Source organism: Euphorbia lathyris, chromosome 8, assembly GCF_963576675.1.
Source record: "Euphorbia lathyris chromosome 8, ddEupLath1.1, whole genome shotgun sequence".
NCBI classification, from domain to species: Eukaryota; Viridiplantae; Streptophyta; class Magnoliopsida; order Malpighiales; family Euphorbiaceae; genus Euphorbia; species Euphorbia lathyris.
The window spans coordinates 72,195,954-72,222,275 of record NC_088917.1 but is presented as its reverse complement, the minus strand read 5'-3'; the positions used below and the strand labels follow the sequence as shown (position 1 = coordinate 72,222,275).

The following is a 26,322-nucleotide window of genomic DNA, read 5'->3' as shown; positions in this document are numbered from 1 at the left end:
AAAATTACAATAATTAAAGTTATTTAATACAATATTTATTATGGAAGTAAATATTTTATTTTTCAAATCATCATTTTCAAAGCGCTCTATCTCTAAAATATTCATTTTCTCTCTTCTCACGAAACAAAACCTAAATCACCTCAAAATTAAAGAATTAAAGTCGCTTAGAATATTATTACTTCTTTGATTTTAATTTTGAAATTATGAACGCTCATTTTAATTTTGAAGTCTTTATATTTAGTAAAACCAAAAAACCTCAGTAAGATATTGGATTAACTACCTTCTTTATTTTGTTCTTTTCTTTTAGCAGAAATTATAAATATATCTCTAGCTTTTTTTTTTCGAGACTGCCAAATTTAACTTAGAATTTATTTTTTATTTTTCGAATTAGTAAATCATAAGATTTCATAATTAGTAAATCGTAAAATTTCACGTTCAATATAATTTAGAAATATAAGTTTCACATCTAATATTTATTTTTGGGGAAAGTAGAATAAGAGTTAAAAGTATATTTGTGTTTAATTAGTGAAATAGCTACAAGTATAAATGAAAAATACTCCAAGATATTATTATGATTTAACTGAAATTACACGCATTGAAATTAATTTTCCTTTCCATTTTTTTAGTTAAATTATGGTATTATATTATTTTCCACAATAGTAATCAAAAGGCCACTTTCCACAAATAACAGTAGATTTTTGGGGATAAATGATGATAATTGCTGTAAATGGGAAGGTGTAGAGTGCAGCTCCTCCACCGGACGAATTACTCATCTCTTAGTTTATGTCTATGATGGGGAATGGAAGTTCAATGCATCTATGTTTTTCCCCTTTCAACAACTCACCACTCTATCCTTGGGACACATAGAAGGCTGTGTCCACAATCAAGGTATGCACCACATATATCTTTTTTAAGGGTAATTAATTTAGTGAATTACTATACCCAGCCATAAATTCCCGCCTCTAGTTCCGTGAAAAGACCGAAATACCCTTTAGACAATTTTTAGAATTTTCATCCTTTCAAACAACATAAACTCTCTTTAATTTAATCTGAACTAATAGTAATTTATCAACGAAAACATGGATCCGGATTAATTTATCAACGAAAGGGACCTATGATACGTGTTCTCGTTTGATTTTGATGTTTTTTGGACGTTTTTTCCATCGGATTTTGCTGTTATTCGAAATCAAAATCGAGACATGGGGCGTGTGGAGATCACGCCGTCACCTCTGATGGGGCGTATGAACATCACGCCGCACCACAGGTGACGGCGTGATAGCCTCACGCCTCACCACATGCAACGACGTGATATTCATACGCCGTCATCTGTGATGCGGCGTGATGTTCGTACGCCCTCACAAAGATGACGACGTGATGCTCATACGCCCGTGTGGCGTATGGGCAATTATTTATTAATTTTTTTAATTTAGTTAATTTTTTGTAATTTTTAGTTTGTTTAATTTAGTTTAATTAAAATTATATTATTGTTACGAATTTTAATTATTGTTACGGGTTTTACGGGTATTTACGGGTTTAATTGAATAACGGACTAATTTTTTTTGCCCTCCTGACATACCGACGTGTGGCTATCACGCCCCACCGTGAGGTCGGGCGTGTGGCTATCACGCCTCACCGTGTGGTCGGGCGTTATAACCACACGTCCGACCACAAGGTGAGGCGTGGGGCTATCACACCCGGTCACACGGTGAGGCGTGATAGCCACACGCCCGTGTGTCGGAAAGGCAAAAAAAATAGCCTTTTCTCAGCCTCAACCCATGAAAGGGCATTTTTGTCCTTTCACGGGGCTAGGGGTGGGAATTTGAGGCTAGGTATAACAACACACTTAATTTATTAGTCCCTGTATTTTGATAAAACACACTGTTTAGTTCCTGTATTTTCAAAAACACATGGTAAGGTCCTTAACCTTTTTCTCAGTGAACTGTTTAGTCATTCCGTCTGTTTATTAGATTTTCTACCGTTTATGACTTCGGAAATGACTAAATTACCCTTTACTATTTATCTTCAAACTTCAGAAGTGGAAATCCAATTTAGAAGAAGCTATTTGTATGGAGAACAAGAAAAAGAACAGACTCAATGCTTATGAATTTGAACGATTAAGAAAAAAATCAAGAAGAAGAACACTCAAAGTTGATTTCAGATGCATTAGAGTTTAAAGGAAAAGAAAATAAAGGAAAAAAAGAACGCAAATCCAAATTGACTAACAGAATATTCATGAGAGTCTAACGGTAGGGACTAAACAGTTCACCGAGAAAAACGTTAGAGACTAAACAATCCACCGAGAAAAATGTTAGAGACTTTACCGTGTGTTTTTAAAAATACAAGGACTAAATAATGTGTTTTGTCAAAATACAGAGACTAATAAATTAATTACCTTTTTTAATCATTATTGATAATTGGATAAACTTCCTTGAGGGAAATCCTTCTATGTTATTAATATTATTACACATTTGCCATTAATTTCAGGAATGATACTCACGTTGAGTTTAGTTCTATATACATATAAAACCACGAAATTCAAAATTATTATTTATATGCAGGTTTTGATAGATTATCAAGACTACAAAAGTTGGGAGTCTCTTCATCTAGGTTCTGATAATTACTGGAAAGATTATCGCCTATCAGTATCCTATCATCTATTGAAAGAATTTCATCTTTGAAATCTTTAAGTTTATACGGCATTGGGTTCAATTGGGTGAATGATACTCAAGATGAGCTTAATTCTATATATATCTTACACGTATGTATATATAAACACATATTTTTATTATCATAAACCAACCAAGACACGCCATGGCTATAATTATCCATTCCAGAATGAAAATATTTGACTTTCTAACTTTACTATTACATTTTCTACTAAATGATCCACAATTAAAATCAAACCGTATGAGTTCAAGCTTACCTAGTTCCAATTATATACAACCACTGGTCCACAATTAACAATCTAGAAATACAAAATATACAATATACATAGTGTCTAATAGTTTTAATGAAAACATCAAAATTAGTGACGGATAAAATGAAGGAACCGATTGAGCAATTATTTAATAAATAAATATTATTTTAAACCTCAAATTAATTAATTTAATTAATTTTATCTATATACATGCAGGTTTTGATAGATTATCAACACTTCAAAACTTGGAGTCTCTTGATTTAAGTGGCAATTATAATATGGATAACAGCATCCTATCATCTATCCATAGTATTTCATCTTTAAAATCATTATATTTAAATGACACTAATTTGAACTCGACCACTGATATTCAATGTGAGCTTCCTTTCTTCATATTTTATATACTATAATGCAAAACTTTGGTTAATTTTAAAGGGTGATGATTAGAAGCTAAATATGCATTACCAGATCCACAAACAGGCATACAATGATCATTACCGACAATTATATTTTCATTGAGGTTCGAATTAAAATAAGAGGTGAGTGTACCTTTGTCGGCTATCATGTGTGAAGTCGCTCCTATGTCCATGTGCCATTGATCAGAAGGTGGAGCAAGTGTCATGATGTGCATAGCTTCTCCAATATCGGTAGGCACATACGATGGTGATTCCATAGGAAGGTGTGTTTGCTACATGTGAGGACGAGGTCCTAAAATACCGGATTGAGACGGCTGCTGGCCTGATGTAGGATAAGGTCATGGAGGAGTTTCCCATTGTTGCGGTGGCGCCCAAGGTTAGGTGTATCCCCAAGGCGGAAGGGCAGCAGGATGATAATGCGGTGGCTGAGACGACCGATAGTGGTGTCGATCGCCTCTACCGCGATATGGACGCCCGCTGTGTCTGCCGCCGCGATATGAGGAGTAGCCGTGATGTTGTGCGGGCCGTGATGGAGGGTGGTGCGACGGCGCAGCAGCAGAGTCGATGGAAGATACAATCAATGCAACGGGGTCAGATGTTGGGGGATTCTTGCGGGCATGAGTTGTTTCCTCCAGAATCAGCATGGAGCGAGCTTTCTAAAAAGAGGGAAGAGGGTCCCCATGTCTAATTTGAGTACCAACGGTGTCATATGCACCAGTTAGACCAGATATAAGCTGCAACACCATCTGATCATTGGTAACCGGACAATCCATATTTGATAATTGATTAGACAGGGATTTGAGATGTTGACGGTAGGTGGAGATGTCAGAATAGTCACTGAGTTTGGTTTTTGAGAACTCTTACTGGAGAAATAGGGCTCGGGAATTTTTGTTGTCTAAAAAAATCTCTTGTAGACGACTCCAGGCCCTAGCGAATATGGAGTTGGCTTCAATAATTGTATGTAGAAGGTCTAGGGAGATGGTGCTATAGATTCATTGAAGAACAACGGCATCAATACGAGACCAGAGGTCGGGGTTGGTTTGTTGTAGAGTATTAGCGGAAGGGTTTGTGGGTGATGAAGGAAATATATGGTCCAGGACCTAGAATGCCTTGGCATGGAGCTTGAATAGAGCAGCCCAAGTAGGGTAATGCCTTTTTCTATGTCGAGGGTTATTTTGATGAAGGTAGATATGTTGGAGATGGTGAGGGAAGGATGGTGGTTAGGGTTTGTGTCTGTGTTATTAATGTTCGAGTTTGTGTTGGGCGGTGTTCCGGTGGTGGAGTTTTCCATGTTGGTGCTCATGATTTGCGATGGGAAGAGAGGGGTGATGTTTCAGTTTTGCTCGATCGGAGGAGGGAGGTGGCCGGAATCGGTGACGGCGGCGGCCGTATATGGGAGGAGGGAGATAGTGTTTCGGTGAAGGTGGGAAAAAAAGAGAGAGAAGATTAGGGTTAGGGTTAGGGTTAGGTCTCTGATACCATGTAAGAGTATGATTCTCAGTGATTGTTATTAATGTGTAATTTAGTATTTATACAGAATACAGTTCACTCAGCAGTGAATAACTATAGTCAACAACTGAACCTATATTTTAGGCTAGAGATAAATAACAGAATGATACAAATAAATAACAAATACTGTTTTTTTTTAATCTGAACTTTATGTATATAGTGAACCATCCTTTCTAATTATTGTTTTTGCAATTAAAGGGTTATCAAAACTTGGCAATTTGGAGGTTCTTGGTTTAAGGGACAACAACTTCAACAACAGTATATTGTCGTGTTTAGCTAAGCTTTCATCTCTAAAGGCACTGGATTTGTCTCGGAATGGATTGGAAGGAAGAATTGATTTTCAAGGTGAGTTACTTATAACACTATATGTTACTTCTTTTCCAATAATAAATAATATAAATGAAAGGAGATATTCTTGAGGATTGTAGAGAGTTAATGATAAATAAGACGTTTACTGTGTCTTTTACTCCGCGACTAGTGAATAGAGCTGCTCACAAAGTAGCGAGACATGCTCGTTCCGATGTTAGTTGCTATTCTTTTTTTTAATGAGCCGGATTCGCTAATAAGTGTATTGCTTGAGGACATTAATGCCTCCTTAATATAAAGATTCGTTTATTCCAAAAAGAAAAAAAAAATATAAATGAAAGCATATTCTTCATTAATTATACTACACGTGTATTTTCTCTTAAAATGTGCAAAAAGTAAACTTCAATTTTCTAAAAATACCAACAAAATAAGTGGTCTACATGATTAAGTGTGGCACATTCTACACAAGCGCGTGATTTCACTTAGTTTCAAATAGTTTTATATTTGTTACTATTTTAAAATAGTTTCATACGAATTTCACTAAGTTTTACAAAAGTGTATCCGAATTTCACTTAATTTCATATGAATTATTTGTGTTAATGTTTCAAAATATTTCATATAAGTTTCACATGACTTTCAATCAGTTTACCTGAATTTCATATGTATTAATGTTTTTATAATGTTCCTTTGTTTAGACAATAGAATCACCTTACTAATTCTCGAACAAAGTTCACATTTGATTAATTAATTGATGCTATTTATGTACATTTGTTTTTTAATATCAGTAATCTTTTATGAAGTGGTATAATTGCACCACACTAAGGGGTGTTTGGTTAGTTACATTTAAATTATGGAATAAGAATGAGAATGAACTATTCCTTTTGTTAGTGTTTGGTTAAATTTTATTTAGGAATGATAATCTCATTTTAGGAATTATTAATTCTCTCCCCTCTACACATCAATCACATTCCATTCCATTACTATTGATATATTAAATGAAAAATAGACATGTCCTTGAAAACCCACGATTTTCTACAATAATCATGGTTATTTTTTATTTTTTAAAATGGTTATTTATTTGTTGGTAAGATGATGATATACTATATTTTATTTTATATACTAATATATCTATATTATATAAAAGTCAATAATGTTATGCTTTACTTGTTAGAGTTTAATATAAGATCTACGATTTGGCCTTAATCATCAGCTTGATCTGTTGGTTAAATTGGTTCCCGGCCAGTTTAATCAAGTGGTCTAGAGTTTAAATACAACTCAGATTAAAATCGGTTTTTTTAATCTGGACTTTATGTATATAGTGAATCATCATTTCTAAATTGTTTTTCCTACTAAAGGGCTATCAAAACTTGGCAATTTGGAGGTTCTTGGTTTAAGGGACAACAACTTCAACAACAGTATATTGTCGTGTTTAGCTAAGCTTTCATCTCTAAAGGCACTGGATTTGTCTCGGAATGGATTGGAAGGAAGAATTGATTTTCAAGGTGAGTTACTTATAACACTATATGTTACTTCTTTTCCAATAATAAATAATATAAATGAAAGCAAATTCTTCTTTAATTATACTACTTACAAAAAAAAAAAAAAAAAAAAAAAAAAAAAAAAAAAAAAAGACTAACTTGCCAAAATTGTTATCTCTCACACCAATTTTGAATGAAAGCAAAGTAGTGTATGTGATTGAAGTTTAGTTATATTTAAATAACATGTGTATTTTTTCTTAAAATACATAGGTGCGGTTTCACTAAGTTTCAAACAGTTTTACATGTGTTACTATTTTTAAATAGTTTTATACGAATTTCACTGAGTTTTACAGGAGTGTATCCGAGTTTCACTTAATTTCATATGAATTATTTTTGTGTTAATGTTTCAAAATATTTCATATGAGTTTCACATGACTCTCAATCAGTTTCACCTGAATTTTATATGTATTAATGTTTTTTTAATGTTCATTTGTTTAGATAGTAGAATCACCTTACAAATCCTAGCACAAAGTCTACGTCTGATCAATTAATTGATGCTATTTATATACATTTATTTATTATTATCAATCATCTTTTATGAAGTGGTATGATTGGACCACACTAAGATTACTCAACTAAATTGGATTCTACGATGGGCGCATTACGTATCCCTATGGTACAATATTTGGGAGAAAAATGGCACATTTAGAGTAAATAATCTATATATTTATAGTTCCAATTTTGGGTGAAAAAAACACCCATCATTTTTCATAAAGTCCAAAACAAAACCTCGGTGCTTTCACCCATCGTTTTGCTAAAAATGAGGTTTTTTAGTTTGACAATATTAAAGCTGGTTGGTCGAAGTGGAAGAGTGCTACGGGTTTCCTTTGTGATCCCGGCATGCCTAATAGATTGAAGGGAAAATTCTACCGGACGGCAATTAGACCAGCATTGTTATATGGTACGGAGTGTTGGGCAGTGAAACACTGCCACATCCATAAGATATCGGTGGCGGAGATGCGTATGTTGAGATGGATGTGTGGTCATACGAGAAAGGACCGGGTGCGTAATGAAATAATTAGGACAAAAGTAGGGGTCACATCTATTGAGAATAAAATGAGAGAAAACCGACTAAGGTGGTTTGGCTATGTGAGACGTAGAGCGCTTGATGCGCCGGTTAGGAGAACCGAAGAGTGGCAAAGGGATGTAGTGGTGAGGGGTAGGGGAAGACCTAAGCAAACTTGGAGGAGGGTGATCGAGAGTGATATGAGTTTACTGGGAATTGAGGAAAATATGGTAGTGGATAGGACGGATTGGAGGGAGCGAATCTGTGTCGCTGACACGACTTGACTTTCACGGTTTTATATGATGGTTCATGTTAGCCGACCCCGAATCATTTCGGGACTAAGGCTTTGTTGTTGTTGTATTAGTTTGACAAAAAATGAAAGTACATGGGTTTGTTTGAACTTTATTTTTTTTTTTTTACTTAAAATCTACCATGTTTATGAAAATATATTGAATATTTACCTTAAATGTGTCTTTTTCGCCAATATTTGATAGTATTTCTAGAATATTGGGTACATAATAAGTTTTAAAAAAAATGATATAAATATGTAAGTGCTAAGTTGTTTTTCATTTTGCATTAATTGGATATTTAGGATAGGATGTGAAGTTGCATCATTTAATTTAAGTTAGAAATTTTGGGAAATTCACAAATTGTTCAATAGTTGTAGTATAATTTTGCTTTTTTCTTGTAGGATTTTCCAATTTAAAAAACTTGGAATATCTGGACATAAGTTATAATGCTCTCCACAATAGCATTTTAAAAGATATTGAAAAGATGATATCTCTCAAGACTTTAAGATTGTCTGATTGCAGATTGAATGGCATTTTACCTACCAGTAAAGGTATTTAAATCTTTCTCTTAGCTTCTTCTTTTTTGTTGTCAAATTATATGTAAATTTAGCGGTATATGTCTTAAGTCTTAACTAATGATTTTGCAAATAAATTAAATAATATGCAGGTCTTTGCAATTTAAGAAATTTGGAGCAGCTCGATCTTCGCTACAACAAACTCAGTGGGATGTTGCCGAGAATCATTTCATTGGAAGTATACCTGCTTTTAGGAGTCTTACCTCTTTACGGGTGTCGGAATTTTCAAGCAATCTATTACAAGTTCCATTATCACTAGAACCGTTTTTCAATCACTCAAGGCTCAAGTATTTTAATGGTGAAGATAACCAGCTGATATACGATGACGATGTAGATATGCATGATTTGACCCCAAAGTTTCAACTAGAGACGCTAAATTTGCCTAGTCATGGAAATGCAACTGCAAATAGAGGAGGATTTCCCATATTCTTATGGCATCAACATGATCTGCAACATCTTGATCTTTCAAATATTCAACTGAAAGGAGAGTTTCCATATTGGTTGTTAAAGAACAACAGTTACTTGGATACTTTGAATTTAGGCCATACTTCTATTTCAGGACCTCTCCACTTGCCAACCAATCCACACAAGTATTTGTTTAAATTGGATATCTCCAACAATAACTTGAATGGTATCATACCATTACAAATTGGACAACTTTTACCAAATTTGTATCTTTTAAACTTGTCTCGAAATGGTCTCACTGGTGGCATGCCTTCATCATTTGGCAAAATGAGAATGTTGGACTGTCTAGACTTATCATCCAATAAGCTATCTGGTGAAATACCTGCACATTTGGAAATAGGCTCATCCCGTAAAATGATTCTTTCAAATAATCATTTTGAAGGCCAAATTATATTTTCCAATTGCGAATACTTGCAAGAATTACGACTGGATAACAATAGCTTTACTGGCAATATTCTAGATAGCTTACTCAATTGCACTATGTTGTCAATTTTAGATGCTAGTAACAACCATTTATTTGGTAGGATTCCCGGATGGATAGCTAACATGTCATATCTTGATGTGTTGAATCTTTCAGAGAATCTATTATCTGGAAGTCTTCCAACACAGTTAGGACCTTCAAATATTAAGGAAGTTTATTTGTCAGGAAACATGTTACAAGGATCATTGGGAACTTCATTTGATAATTGCTCTGAATTAGTGACAATGGATCTTAGCCATAACAATTTTAGTGGAACAATTCCAAAATGGATTGGAAAGTTGCCTACATTGAGGTTTCTCCTTATGAGTCACAACAATCTTGAAGGTGGAATACCAACTGAACTTTGCAATTTAGAGAACTTAAGCTTGCTTGATCTTTCCAATAATAAGCTTTCTGGCCATGTCCTCTCATGCATAAGAGCTCATGGTGAAGTAGATATTAATTTCGCAGATGCTCCGGTTTATATGGAACAACCTTTGGAGTTCACAACAAAAAGTATAACTTATTCGTTCCATAAAAGCATTCTCGAGCACATCTCAGGAATAGACCTATCCAGGTAAAATTCCGACTGAAATCGGAAACCTTAACATGATTCAGGCATTAAACTTGTCACATAACAGTTTGATCGGACAAATTCCTGAATCATTTTCAAACCTGAAACAAATTGAGAGTTTGGATCTTTAGTACAACAACTTGGATGGAAAAATCCCATCTCAGCTTCGCGGGCTACATTATCTATCCCACTTCATTGTTGCAAACAACAATTTATCTGGCAGGACACCTGAGATGGTTGGACAATTCGCTACATTCGACAACACTAGCTATGAAGGTAACCCTTTCCTTTGTGGACCTCCATTGCTACAAAGTTGCTCCCCAACAGTATCAATTTCAGCAGCTCGTGATGATGAAGAAGAAGATGGTGGGTTCATGGACATGGAAGTTTTCTATGTGACTTGCGTGGTTACTTACATGGTTGTGTTGTGTAGCTTTGGAGCAGTTTTGTATGTAAATCCATACTGGCGGAGAAAATGGTTCTACATGATTGAAGTAAGCCTAAAAAATTGCTACTACTTTATAGAAGATCATGTTCTTCCATTATTCAAGCGCAGACCTTCATAGTGTCTGCCTCCTTTTGAGATCGATACAATAAAATAATATCTGTTTACTGTTTAAATTTATGTATTTGGGGTTTTATTTCATACTTTTTTGTGCTATATAGACTATGATTTTCACATAAAAGACCTTGTTGTTTTAGCTTTATATCCTCAGTTTGTTGTCTTCTATCGCGTATATAGCAAATTATATATACTTTAATTGTGTAAGTGTATGATTGCTTAAAACACATTTCTTTTATAATTAGATGATAATTATCTTTTATCTTGTGTATTACGGATTTCAGTTCATTTGTTCAAAGTGCATTTATCTATAAGTCCTAACAAAAATAAAATTAAGAGAATAAGTGTGTAGTCAAGTTTATATCTTACATGAAATTCTAAAAAGTTTATAGTTTAATACATCTATTGTGACATGTAATTAGCTCAAAACTTCAACTACCTCTCAACTTTCAAAGGTTATAAATGGTACATTCTTGTCCAATTGTATCTTATACATACTATTAGACTGATTACAATAGAAGCATAGTAGACGATTCTAACTTAATTTTAACTACCTAACCTCAACACACTAGTATTAAGGCTAAATACATCATTTAGTCCTGAACTTGCCCCAAAAATTTCAAAGTATCCCGATAAAATGTCATGATATCCACCTAAACTTGCTTAAAAATGTAATAAATTAATCACTCGACTGTCAAAAAAAAAAAAAAATAAGTTGCATACGGAAATGTTGCACACACCTTAGAATGTGATTACATAACTCGCAAAATAGATTAAAACATATTAAATCAATCAAGCTTTTTTTTTTTTTTGGACAAGTTCAGTATACAATTAATTTATTAAGCTCAAAGTGGATGTTTGACTTTCTCCTCCTGTACAATTGCTTTGCCTATCATCTTTAGCTCCTTCGTCTTGATCTTCCTTCACTTTCATGCATTCAAGTCTAGTGGGGCTCGAATACGAAATTTCTAGATTGAACGACCTTTAACCACTCAAACTAACATTAATCGATTGTAGCTAAAAAATTGTTAATTTAGCTTTTAAATTGTATTTCGTGTTAAAATATATGCCTTGTATAGTTTTGCTATTCTTGTAAAAAGAGAAAAATATCATCCATAGAGAGTACATAAGCTAAATCTCAATGAATGAATAATATTTAACCAAAATATAGACATAAAAATTATCACCTGATGCAAAAAGTTGGGTCAATAATAAAAGCAACTTCTAATTAGAAAAATATTACTTTTACACCATTTTATAAGTTTTTATAAATTACAACATGTTTACTTATCTGGAGATTGGAAAAACTCCAGCACATCAAAATTTATATAAAAAAAAGGCACAGAATGACTGTAAAGAACCTTTAACTTCTAACAAAATTAACAGAAAAAAAAAACCTAAAACTTTGAAATGAAATGAATTGAAATTACAATTAAAAACAAAAACTATAAGAATATCTCTTTCTTACATTTGTTGCTGCATCGTCTGAGTCCACCTTTGAGTGCTAGTTGATGATTAGATGAAGAAAATGAATTCATGGATAAGCTCATTCCATCCGAAACTGTTACTGTATAGTCTGGAGATTTCTTATTCGTACTATACGGAGACGAGTTCATCACCCTAAATGCAAACAGATAAGTTCAACTTAGTAACTTGAATTCAAAAGAATTGGATACAAGAAAAGTTCATCAGTAATTACAATCAACTGCTCAAACACCACAAGCTCAAATTTCCGTCCCTGTAGTTCACATAAGCTCAAATTCGGGTGTATGTAGTTCACATAAGATTTAGCCATTGATAACAGTATATTACAAGAACCATTAAAAGACTGTTCCTCCAATTGTATAGCATAGATTACATTGCTAACAATATAGTCTAAGAGTCAAATCTTGTAAAAGGGTTTAATGTGGTGGGGATACGGATCAAATTTGTCCGATTATTCGAGAAGATCAATTTTACCCTTTATCATACGAAATTGGACTAATGTTACTCTTAATGATCGAAACTTTAATCTATTTTTTCCTATGATAGAAATCCTATCTCAATTTTATTTTCTCTAAGTAAATAATGACAAAAATTACTTATGAAATCCGTTGAAAGGGGGGAAAATGAGCCATGGTATCTACAATGGGGCAAGATTTGACCATTCCTACAATAGTAGGATAAGGGTAAAAATGATCTTCTCCAATAATCTTAGGGGAAAAGTGATCCTTTTCCGTTACACGTGTTAAAATTGAAGTATAATGAATAAAATGTGCATAGTACAGAGGCAAAATTTTGACATTTACCTTTCCTTGCGTTTCTCCAAAAACCGAGCCAATGATGCTTTCCGAGCTTGAGGTACAGCCACTGCAAAATACAAAAATTGTCTTGTTAAAATAGAAAGTTTTCTCTTGTTAAAATGATACCAAATGCATTATCAAAGTTTCAAATGAATCTCAACCTATGCCACACCTGATGGAATCAGATTTGCGGAACCTGTTCCTGCTGAACTAACTGATTTAGGTGGTTCTGCTTGGTTGGTTGCAGATACCAGAGCTCCTACCGGTTTCACTGTAACTGCCACTTCATTTGTTGTAGAACAGGACAGAGATATAGGGCTTGGAAGACCCGAGATAGGAGGGGAAGTATGGACTCTATTTCCGATATAACCATCACCAGAAGAAGGCCTTACAATAGCTGACTGTAATTGAACTGCGGAGGCAGAGGCAGAGGCAGAGGCAGAGGCGGATGCCATCTTATTATGAGTTACTGAAGTCCCATTTCCAGCCAAAAGCATAATAGCCTGAGCCTGGAAGGAGAAGTAAACAATTTAATAAAACAAGCACTAATTCCATTTATTAAGAAAACTCCCAAAAAGCTCAGAATTGATACCTTCTCAGGAGAAATATCATCATAAACGCATACAGAACCACCATAGAATATGGTCAACTGAGCCGGTTGTGATCCAGAGGATTTAGAACCATTTCTACAATTGAAAATTAATTTCATATCAGAAAATCAACTCATCTATTAGGAAGCAAGAGTCCAGGCACACAAGTTGTACCTAAGCTCAGTGGTGCCAACAATGGAACTTGGAGTAGTATGAACAGGCACAGGGCTTATGACAGGAACTCCTGCAAGAGCTTGTGTGTTCATGGAACCGAAATGGGATTGCAAAACCGGACTGCTTGTAGAAACAGTGATTGATTGATTCTGTTGGTTTGAGACCGGGAATACTCTCATTTGCTGCGCACGATGCACTTGATATGAATCAAAATGTTGTTGCAAAGAATAAGATGTCATTCCATAATGATTCACACCTTGTTTATCAAGATTCATACTTTTCTACAATTCAAAATAATTCAGTTCAAATTCAACAATCTAAGAGAAAAAGGCGAAATGGAACTTGAACAAGGTCAACCATTTACAGGCAAAAACTAACCTGAACAATGCTAGAGTATGGTTTATGGTTAGAATCAAAAGTATCAGCTGCTGAATTGGATGCAAAGCCAGAGGAAGAAGACATTGAATCGTTTCCATTCCCGGCCCCGGACTTTCTAGGCCTCTCTTCCAGACCAGCTTTGAAAGATAGAAATTGAGGAATGGCAGAAACCTTGTTTGAATAAGACCACTGCATTGCTGAACCTCTCACTGGAGCTGGAAAATCAAAAGAAATAAATGAAACTTAGCTGCATTTATTATAATTTCTAAGATCTAGGCATACATGAATATTTTATTGAAAGAACGTGAAATACTTATGATTTTTGATAGAATATTAAAATGCCTAAACAGCAAGCACCTATGGGAAACTGACAAGTGTTTTGAAAATAATAAAGTTCAATTTATTAGATTGCCATGAAAATGTAAAGCCATATGCCAAAAAGAATCTTCACATGTTTTACATAATTATAAAATGACAAAGTCGAAATTTATCAATAAAATATGAGTACTCTAGAACTATTCAATCAAAGACTAAAATAAATACACATGTATATGCTTAAAAATGACAAACTCCTGCAGGACAAAGACTTTCAAGTACATTACCTTCTAACCATTATTGATAGTCACTATTATTTAATGGGTAAATTACACCTATGGCCCTGAACTTTACACTCTACTAACATAATAGCCATTTCGGAGCTTTCTCTCTCTAAACAACCACTTTCTCTCTCCTAACCTAACAACACTTAAATGACATCAAAACCAAAAAGTTTAAGAACTAAAGTTGTTTAGAATATCATTTCTTTCAACTCTACAATGAAGGGTTACCTGCTATTGGAGTTCTCCTCTCGATCAATGGTAAAAAAAACGATTATGTTAGTAAAGTGCAAGGTTCAGTGGTCATTATGTTAGTTAAGTGCAAAGTTCAGGGGCCATAATGAAAATAAGAAAAAAGATGAGGGACCATAGGTGTAATTTACCCATTATACACATTATTTTTCTATTAATTCTGTTTGTCACATAAGATATTATATTAATAATATTGTGTTCCTTTCTTTCATGGGACTGGAACATGTATTTTATTAGAATTTATATATACATAGATGCATCACTATTATATCTTTAATAAAGGGAATTCAACATCTCCTATATTATTTTATTTCATAAACAGCTCATGTGCACGCTAGCAAAATATATTATCCTAATACCAACACAAAATGAAACTTGAAAAGTCAAAATTTAGGTACTTTAAACATCTAAATAAATCCAATAAATAATAATTATTAATCAATCAAAATATTGGATACAAAATACAATATTGACTACAAAGAATAGACCATGTTTTTATATTCGACCCAGTAAAAAAAATTCCCTTTTCTAACTTTGATTAATCAATGATTATACAATTAAATATAGCAAGAAAATTTATTAATGATCCTTGCTTAATGTACCGGACCGCTAACAAGGACCACTTTTTTTTTGTATTTATACTGATCCGACATGTAATCTATTAAATCCGAACAATAAAATGTATCCTCGTAATAGGATAACGTAATTCACATCAATCATTAAAAATCAAGTGATGGTAACACGATTTATAAAGACAACCCAACTGCCCAGTTGATTAAAAAGGGTTAATATAATAGTGAAAATAAATTATCATTTTTTATGGAATAAAATACATCTTCATATAATTATGTAGCTTCAGGTTAAAAAAGTAGATAGTAAATACTTTAGGGTATTTAATGGAAAAGTATTCTAGGTTGGCTGGCTGGCTTACTTTAAAATAATAAAATAAATAGTACCTTGTGTTTAAGATGTGTCTTTATTTAAAACAATTATATTGTGTTCAAAACATTTTATATTCACATATATATGGTCTCTCTCTAAACCTAACCGCCAATTAAAAAAAAAAAAATCTTCTTCTTTCGGGTTTTGGTGTTTTCTATTTAGTCGGAAGATAAGCTTTTTTTTTTTTTAATTCTTTCTCTTTTTATGGACGGTTGTGGTATGTCATCCTATATGGATGTCACGATGTTTTTCTTCGTGGAAAAACACGAGTTTTGTTCATCATCACATCACATAGATCTAGCTCATTGAAAAATCATGAAGTCATTCCTAAATAAAAACACTATAAAATTGATTCTGGGTAGAGTGTCTTTCTCGTCGTTTCGCCAAAAACAGTTTTGAAGTACGATCTACTATTGCTCCTTTATCACGATCTATGATATAAAAAAAATGGAGAATCAAGCTTCTCATATATTTCTAATTGTAATTTTTTAATTAATTGTGTATTTTTTTTTTACTAAAAATGAAACTATTATCTTCTAAAAATACGTATATATTTTAATTTAATTATATAATATTTAATTTATACATTCTCAATAACCTTTCTTGTCCACGAAACTTACTCATAACCCACGTTTGGTTTGATGAGAAAGTTTAGGTAAAAAAAACAAAATATGAATAAATAACATAAAATTAATTAAACTAATTCTACAACTTCATATTTGTTTCTCATAAATCTGAAAGCATTTTCTTTATAAAAAAAAAAAAAAAAAAAAAAAAAAAAAAAAAAAAAACACACACCACCTAAAAAATGGAAATCCTATGTAATTGAATTGAGAATTAAATGTCAATTTGTCCCCCTAAATTCAAGTTATCACAAAATTAATTTCACATCAAACTATATTATTACTTCCAATTGATTAGCTAAATCAGTAATTTGATTAAGGTTTTTTCCAAAAATAGACTGATTCTTCAGTAAATTGACAAATTAGAGAGCCAATTGAACCTGAATCGGCTGAATTGACCACAGTAAGAAAATTAAAAAAACAAAACAAAAAAAAGATCTCAAGCTTTCTCGGGAAACAAACAAGCTAAATATACCAAACTTCCAAAATTATAAATAAATAAATTGAAATGAAGAAATCATACTTGAATCCTTGGAGCAATCGGATGCCTCCTCCTTCACAGCAACCGCAATATTTTTGGAACCCATACCTAGAAAATCTCTCTCCATGGAAATCCTAGAAAGTTTCTAAATCCGAATCTATAATTACTTTCTTTCTCTTAAATTCTCTCCGGCGAAGAGATTTTCAACAAACCGACGGAAAAAAAGGGATGATGCTTGCTTCTTTAGTCAGAGAAAGCAAAGAAGAAAAAATGGAGAGAGAGAGAGAGAGAGGAAGACGACGATGACTAAAACGATTAATGAAAGAGGAGAGACATGTGATTCTTTCTTTTAATAAAATAATTTTTATTAATAAAAAAAAAATTGGTCTAAGACCGTGTTTGGGAAATCAAAAGAATTCATAGAGAAGGAAGTGAACATCAAAGGATGTGAATAAGGAGGGAGTAAAATTTTGTCTCTATCAATGCATTAAAGAGTGATCCCACATTATTTTCATTTTGTAAACATTATTCTACTTGTATTTATTTTTTTTAAATCTAACTATTATTAAATATTGTGGGGCTACTTGTCACACTCGACCCTAGACGACTTCAATCGGCATCAGGCGTGAAATAGAAATATCATAATCAAGATTTAGGAGTCTCCAATTTATCTAAATATCATAATATCATATTTATTTATTTATTTTGGCCACGGACGTGACACTACTAGTACTCATCATCTTACCGGTGATATAGAAAGTATCGGGATTCACTATATCCAGAACAAGTTACCTATTATGGAAACCCTCGAATTCATTATGAATATCAGGATCCAGAATAAGTTACTTTAAGTAACGGTCAATCTCGATTTATCTTTAGTATTGATTAGTTGTGTTCTGTTTGAATAAATTTCCTCTTGAACTGTGCTATATACAACGTGTTCCAGCTTTTCAAATTAACTTGTTATCCATTTTTTCTTTCACGAATGCTAATATTACTTCTGATGAATTTTTATCTCTGTCAATGCATCTAACATTATTTTCATTTTGTAAATATTATTCTACTTTTGTATTTAAAAAAAATATAACTATTAAATATTGTGGGGGCTATTACCATCTTACAACTGATATGGAATATATCGGGATTCACTAGAAATATCAAGATTCAGAATCAGTTACGTAATGGTCGATCTTTTTTTGTATCTTTGATATTGATTTTGTCGTGTTCTATTTAAATAAATCTTCAATTAAATTGTACTACATACGACATGTCTCAGCTTCTCAAACTAACTAATTTGCTATCCATTTTTTCTCTAACGAAAGCTCATAATATTTTCATTGAATTTTTTTCTAATTGTTTTCTCAATAAGGATTTGGCAACGTGGAAAGTGTTGCACCTAGGGCGAAGTGATCATGGATTATACACTTTTTTTTTCTCAAACTCTTCGTTAGTCAGAGCTAATTTTGTTAGTTTAACTACTTTCCATGCATGGTTGGATCATGTTTCCAATTCAATTGTTCATAAATTATTAACTACTAATAAAACTGTCCAATCTATGTCATTCTTGTTTTGTTCGAAAAATTCATATATTACCTTTTCAATGCATCTAACATTATTTATGAACAATTGAATCAGTTATTCTAGTTACGTAATGGTCAATCTTTTTTGTATCTTTCCTATTGATTTTATCGCGTCCTATTTGAATAAATCCCCATTAAATTGCACTACATACGACATGTCTCAGCTTCTCAAACTAACTAATTTGTTATCCATTTTTTCTCTAACGAAAGCTCATACTTATTGCATTTTTTGTCTGATTGTTTTCTCAATAAGGATTTGGCAACGTGGAAAGTGTTGCACCTAGGGCGAAGTGATCATGGATTATACACTTTTTTTCTCAAACTCTTCGTTAGTCAGAGCTAATTTTGTTAGTTTAACTACTTTCCATGCACGGTTGCATCATGTTTCCAATTCAATTGTTCATAAATTATTAACTACTAATAAAACTGTCCAATCTATGTCATTCTTGTTTTGTTCGAAAAATTCATATATTACCTTTTCCAATTTCTCAATATATTGGAAACAGACCGCTAAAATTAATATGTTATGATGTTTAGGGCTCAACTCACGTCCTGCTTATGATGAATCTCGATATTATATCATCTTTTATGATCATTATAGCAAAATACTTGGATATATTTTCTAAAGATAAAATTTGATGCTTTTCGAACTTTTAAATATTTCAAGTGTCTGGTTGAGAAAAAAAATTAACGGTTTTATTCAATTCCTTCAATCTGATTGAAGAGTGAACTTCAATCATTAACTCTCTTTTTCACGTGAGCATGGAATTAATCATAAAATCTCTTATTGTTATACACTAAAACAAAATAGTTATGCAGAAAGTAAACATAGACATATTGTTGAAATCGGTTTATCTTTATTAAATCATGCTAAGGTTCCTCAAATTTATCGTCCATATATATATACCTTTTCCACGACCGTCTATACCATTAATTGATCGCAAATGGATCAACTACGGTGTGCTTCTCTATTTTTTCGGTTATTTGAGTTGTCTCATAATTATAATTATATATATGAAAATATTTTGTTGTCTGGTTATCCTTGGCTTCTTCCTTACACTAGAAATTAGAGGTGGAAATTCTGTGTTTCGTGTCAAAATCGTATTATTTCTATATATGTTCCATGTGGTTTTATATGTTATAAATGCTAGAAAAATGATTTTCGTGTCAATCGTATCGTGTCAGTCGGATTGTCTCTGTAACTCATGTTTTCGTGTCAGAAATTATCACTCCTACTAAAAATAAGTTTGAACCTCGTTAAGTGCCTTGTATATTATTGTGGTATAATAAGTAGCATAAAGGGTACAAGTGCTTTAACGTGTCATATTAAAAAAATCACACATCATGTCTTGGCCATCTTATTTTCAAGCTTGCTACTATTTGGAACATATTATCTCCTGTTGCCTGCATTTTGTCTAGCGCATTTTCTAGCTTGATGTTTTTAATGCATTTCTCAATAGCCAGCTTGATTTTCTTACTCCTATACAGCTCAACATCGTTGAGTCGGGTTTGGATGATTGGATAACTGATACATGTTGCTCACATCATATAACTGGTGATGAAGCTTGTATAATGAATGCTCGGGCAGTCTCTGCATGTCCCGTAGGGCTCTCAGATGGTCAGACTGTGGTTGTTACAAATGAAGGAGTTGTGAAACTTACAAACACAATCACACTTTTTAATGTTTTATTTGTTCCTAAATTAAACTGTAATTTGATTATAGTGTCTCGATTGAGTGATTATGCTAAATGTTTTTTCCAATTTAACTCTCACTTGTGTGTTGTACATGACCACCATTCGAGGGAGGTGATTGGGAAAAGTGAGAAAAGAGATTGACTTTATTACTTGCATATGGGAGTGAAGGTGAAGAATTTCAGTTGTAAATTTGAAGACATTGGAGTTGTGGCATCATCGTTTGGGTCATCCTTCCAAGAAAGTTGTAAAGTCATTACCTTTTATTCATGAGTATAAGGATCCTTTAGATAGAACTTATGAATTATGTCATTATGCTTAACATTCTAGAACTAGTTTCAATTTGAGTGAAAATAAGACTACTCGAATCTTTGAGTTGATACACTGTGATCTATGGGGTCCTTATGATGAAACATCATCTTGTGATGCTTGGTATTTTTTGACTCGAGTGGATGATTATTCTCATGTCGTATGGGTTTATTTGTTGATTGATAAAGAGAAGTTTTTAAGATGTTTATGTCTTTTATTGCTATGGTTGAACGTCAATTTTCTCAAAAGCTGAAAATAGTGCGTAGTGATAATAGAACATAATTTTATTGCATGAAAGAGTATTTTTCCGTCAATGCTATCTTGTTTCAAACATCTTGTGTGGATACCCCTTAGCAAAATGGAAGGGTGGAGCAAAAACATAGGAACATTTTGAATGTTGCTCGTGTCTTACGTTTCCAATAAGGTTTACCCATATATTTCTAGGGAGGATGTATTTTAGCTGCAGCTCATCTAATAAATCGGACACCAAGTGTTTTCCATAGCAATACTCCTTACAAAGTACTATTTGACAGTCCTCTGAGCTTCAATGATTTGCGTATAGTTGCTTCTTTGGCATATGCCCATAATCAGTATGCTAGAGGGAACAAATTTGTTAGTAGAAGTTGCAAATGTGTTTTTGTTGGATATTTGTTTGGAAAGAAAGGGTGGATTGTATTTGATATAGAAACAATGGAATTCTTTATCTCTATATATGTAAACTTTTATGAAAATGTATTCCCTTACTTACAAGACAAAGACTCCACTTTTGAACCTGATCTTGTGAGTACAAATATAGTTACTAGTGACAATATCAATGAACTCGTAGAAACCATAGGAGTTGGTGTAAAGACTGCATCTACTCCAGAATTAGTCATGGTTTCATCAGAAAGTGAGTCTCTTGTGATTGCTGAGTCTTCACTGTCAAGTACTACAACAACTGGTACAACACAAGGCTTTACTGATCCTCCGTTATTAACAAGCAATGAGGGAATTCTTGAAAATACAATTAGTACCATGGGTAGTGGTTGTAGGGAGAAGCATCCATCTGTCAAGTTGTGAGACTTTATGACACACATAGTTATCAAGAAAAGTCCATCTCTTGCTCCATCTGCTTCTCGCGATCCTACTCCCTCAGATACACCTTTTCATATAGCAAACAATGTTAATTGTGACAAATTTTCTGCAAAACATCGAATTTTTCTTGCAGCTGTAACTTTTGGTGTTGAGCCAAAGTCTTTCAAGAAGGTTGTCAATGATGATGGATGGTGTATGGTGATGCAAAAAGAAATTCAAGCATTGGAAGATAATGGCACCTGGACCATGGAAAATATACCTCTAAGAAAGAAAGCTCTAGAAAGCCAATGGATTTTCAAAACTAAATACAACTCAAATGGAACCTTTGAGAGATTGAAAGCTCGATTTGTTGTTTTTTGGAATCATCAAGTTAAAGGCATTGGTTATAATGAGACCTTTCGCTCCTGTAGCAAAAATGGTAACTATTAGAGCATTTCTGGTGATTGTTACTTCCAAGCATTCAGAATTGCATCAGATGGATATGTATAACGCCTTGGTTCATGGTGATCTGGATGAAGAAGTGTATATGAAGCTTCCATTGTGTTTTCATTCTAATGATCCTACTTTGGTGTGTTGTTTGTGTAAACAGTTGTATTGTTTGCACCAAGCTCATTGGTGTTAGTTCGCCAAACTTATGACTGCTCTTATTCCCTTTTCACTTACACTCATGGACATGTGCAGCTTAATGTTCTGGTATATGTTGATGATTTGATTATTTCCAGTAATGATTTTGCTTATGTGTCTGCATTTAAGGCATATTTGAGCAAATGCTTCCATATGAAGGATCTTGGTGTCCTTAAGTATTTTCTTGGTATTGAGGTGGCTCGAAGTGTATCTGGAATATTTCTTTATCAATGGAAATATGCAATTGATATTATCTCTGAGGCTGGTTTATTGGGATCAAAACCTGCATTTTTCCCGATGGAACAAAATCATCAGTTAGCATGTGATGTCGACTCTCGTCTTTCGGATCATGAACCATACTGCTGTTTGGTTAGGCGTTTGATTTATTTGGCAGTATTTCGCCTTGACTTGGCTTACTCTATTCATGTGTTTTCTCAATTTATGCAATTGTCCAAACAATAACATTAGGATGCGGCCTTACGTGTGGTTCGTTATTTGAAGCAATCATCAGGATAAGGAATTCTTTTGAGTTCGGATAGCGAGTTGACTATATTTGGTTGGTGCAACTCTGATTGGGCAGCTTGTTCTCTTACCCTTCATTCTCTTACTAGTCGGTTTGTATTTTTGGGACATTCACCCATTTCATGGAAAACTAAGAAATAGCCGAGTGTAGCGCATTCTTCTGCTGAGGCCAAATACCTCTCTATGGCCTCCATCACTTATGAACTAAAATGGTTGAAAGATCTTCTTTTGAGTCCGGGTGTCCATCATCCAAAAGCTACACCTCTCTATTGTGCCAGTCAGTCTACTTTACATATTGTGGAAAATCTGGTTTTTCATAAACGCACGAAACATATTGAAGTTGATTGTCATTTCGTTCAAGATGCAATATATGATGGTCTCATTGCACCTTCATATATCCCGACGAAGAATCAATTGGCCGGCATTTTTACCAAGGCATTGGAAAAGAAATAGTCAATTATCTTCTTCACAAGTTGGGCATTTTAGACCTTAATGCTTCAACTTGAGGGGGTGTTGTTATTTTATTGGATTGTTACTTTATTTAGGATGATTCCCTGTAATTTATGAAGTTGTAATTTCTACTATAATTAAATGATGTCTCTTGATTTCCTTCTTATACTTATATATACTCGTATGTCATTCAATAAGGAGAGCCAATAGAATTTGTCCTATTCACTAAATTAGTTAATAATTATTCCCTTCGTTTCATATTACATGTCTTTTTAGAGAGTTGTATAGAAATTAAGAATATTACAAAAAAAAAGACATTGTTACCCCTTATTTATTGATTCCAATATTTATTTATTCTAATAAGTCCATTATTCTAATTAATTTTCATAAATTCGTGTTTTATAGCAGAAAAAAAGATGACTTAACGTGTACTGATCATATAAAATGATCATGTAATATGAAACAAAAAAATTCTACAAAGATATGTAATATGGAACGGAATCGAATTTTATGTTTATTATTCTTAATGTACAAAATTAAAAGTAAAAAAGTTAAAAGATTTAATATATTTTAAAATAGAAGATGTCGGTCCGGCTCATGATGATTTTTGCCTAAATTTTTATTTTATAAGAGATTTTTGCCTAAATTAGTTAGACATGTTACTACTTTATCTTCCTCTTTGATTTCCTCAAACACCAAACACGGTGGCAAATATGGAGAAATAGAGGTCTTTGGATTAGAAAGATAGATGATCGGTTACCGGTTGGTCCGGTTAGAGAACCGGATGTTGCAGGTGAGACAGCACGTGCACAAACGAACAGTAAACGATTGATTGGACTTTGTTTTCTTTTTTTATGAAAGAAAGGTAGATATGCCGCAGTGGATTATTTATATTTGAAACATGGCCTGCATTTTTCTTATTAATTCATTTTCTTTTTCTGTTCACATGCCAAATGTTTTTTTATTAAATAATTGGTGTTGAATGAATACTAGTGTTTATGGACCCGAATGATGAAATTAATTTAATCATTTACTGTTGAATTTAGATTCATTAAATCTAATAGGTGTTTGTTTCAGCTTTTCGGATGAACGTTTAGAGTTTTATTCTAAACCGTAAAAAATATAGCATTTGGTTTGCAGCATTTAACATTTTCTCAAGAAACTGCAGCGTTTTGAAGTTTTTTCATGAACAACTGTTTGTAGTTATTTGTAATTGACAAAATTATCTTTCTTATTTCAAAAAATATATATGTTTATTCTTTAATATTATTTCTATTTCTATAACATAATTACCGAAACAACAAGGTTTTGTTACGTTCAATATTTTTTTATTTTTTTGTTTAGATTATTTTTATTAATTTGTGTAATACTTTTCAGTTTTATAATTTATTTATTGATTAATTTAAAATATATCTAAATTAGATATTTTAAATACTAACAACAAATGTGTAATATAATTTTACCAAACACTAAGGGTCTGTTTGGTTCCGCTATTAGCTAATAGATGTTGTGGTTGCTGTTAGTTGTTGCAGTTGCAGTAAGCTATTAGCTGTTTATTATTAGCTGTTTAATTACTAGTGTTTGGTAAAATTATATTGAATTATTGCTGTTTGGATTTAAAATGTCTAAAATAGACATGTTTTAAATTAATCAACGATGAAATTATAAAAGGAAAAATGTGAAAAAATGCTCATAACGTTTACAACTATGAATAATTTTACTCTTAACGTCTAAAATGGTACAATTTTACCCATAACGCTGGCAACTAAGAACAATTTGTATCCCTAATATTGACAAGTTGGGACGATTTCAGATTTTATTAGAAAAATATAGATATTTTATTTATTATTCTACACCAACTGTACTTATCAGTATTTCTAGAAAAAGATTTCATTTTTTTGTGATTTAATAATAAAATTATAAATTAATATTTATAAATTCGGTGAAATATTTGAAATTTTGTTATCCAACTCGTACAAAAGACAATATATTTTTTTATTCTTTAAAAAAATTTCACGTCTAATCATATGTTTAATAAATTATTTCTCAAATTGACCCAACTTGTCAATGTTAGGGGTAAAATTGTTTTTTGCTACCGATATTAGGGGTAAAATTGCTTCTAGCTATAAATATTATGAGTATTTTTGCACCTTATCCTATTATAAAATAAAAAATAATCTATATAAAAAATAAAAAATTTATTATACGTAACAAAACCTTGTTCTTCCGGTAATTATGTTGTAGAAATATAAATAATGTTAAAGAATAAACATATTTTGTGGAAATAAGAAAGATAGTTTTGTTAATAACAAATAACTACAAACAACTGTTTATGAAAAGCTCCAAATATGAACTTTTTGTGAAACTCTCCAGAATGCTGCAGTTTCCAGAGAAAATGCTAAACGCTGCAGTTATATAAACCTAACCAAATGCTATATTTCATGCGGTTTGGGCGCTCCTCTGAAAAGCTAAAACAAACACCCTCTAATAACTAAACAGCGAATAACAAACAGCTAACAGCAACAACAAACATCTTACTGCAACCGCATACAACTAATAGCAATAGCAACAGCTATTAGCTAACAGTTGAACCAAACAGACCCTAAGTTTGAGATTCTAATAAGTCTAGATCTAACAATGAATAACCATTTAGTCATTCAGGGTAGAGGTGACAATTTCTGACACGAAAACACGATTACAGAGTCAACCTGATTGACACAACACGATTGACACGAAAATCATTTTTCTAGAATTTATAATATATAAAACCATATGGAACATAAATATGAGATAACACAATTTTAACACGAACATGAAATTACCACCTCTAATTCAGGGTCCATATGAATACTACTATTTTGCTGAAATAGCTCTAATAGTTTTTCTTTTACATATTTAAACTTTATCGATTTAATTTTTACAAAAACCATAAATAGATCCCTAAACTTTACATGTTTTAAGGATCGAGCCTCTAATTAATTATTTTTTCGTATTGAGCCCCTTGGTCATTGGTTCTATTATTGATTCGGCTCTTATTTAACTTTTCCATCGAGTTTGAGCGGCGTGCAAATTAGGACGATTCGGCTTATTAACGTGGACAAATGAAATAACTCATAGAGAGTAAAAAGTAAGAAG

At 32.7% G+C, this 26,322-nt stretch overlaps 2 protein-coding genes across 3 annotated transcripts; one reads left to right on the top strand and one right to left on the bottom strand.

The window, feature by feature from the left end:
- The first annotated feature begins 653 nt into the window (after window positions 1–653).
- Window positions 654–9,766, top strand: LOC136202216 (receptor-like protein 56). The gene is made up of 6 exons (XM_065992718.1): window positions 654–888; window positions 3,134–3,292; window positions 5,041–5,187; window positions 6,504–6,650; window positions 8,384–8,533; window positions 8,650–9,766. Exons 1-6 carry the CDS (start codon window positions 819–821, stop codon window positions 8,814–8,816), a joined length of 840 nt encoding a protein of 279 aa, XP_065848790.1. The 5' UTR covers window positions 654–818; the 3' UTR covers window positions 8,817–9,766.
- A 2,052-nt stretch (window positions 9,767–11,818) lies between these two features.
- On the bottom strand, window positions 11,819–17,324 carry LOC136202526 (protein TIFY 6B). Of its 2 annotated transcripts, none has more exons than XM_065993208.1 (7): window positions 16,979–17,319; window positions 14,043–14,257; window positions 13,665–13,945; window positions 13,493–13,586; window positions 13,073–13,409; window positions 12,907–12,967; window positions 11,819–12,238 (listed from the first exon to the last, which is right to left on the bottom strand). In XM_065993208.1, the coding sequence occupies exons 1-7, from the start codon at window positions 17,061–17,063 to the stop codon at window positions 12,064–12,066; spliced, it is 1,248 nt and encodes a 415-aa protein (XP_065849280.1). In that variant the 5' UTR covers window positions 17,064–17,319; the 3' UTR covers window positions 11,819–12,063. The 2 variants fall into 2 exon arrangements, 1 of the variants encoding a protein (XP_065849280.1); XR_010674478.1 differs by having other exon boundaries at window positions 12,193–12,238; window positions 13,062–13,409; window positions 16,979–17,324.
- Window positions 17,325–26,322: the final 8,998 nt, after the last annotated feature.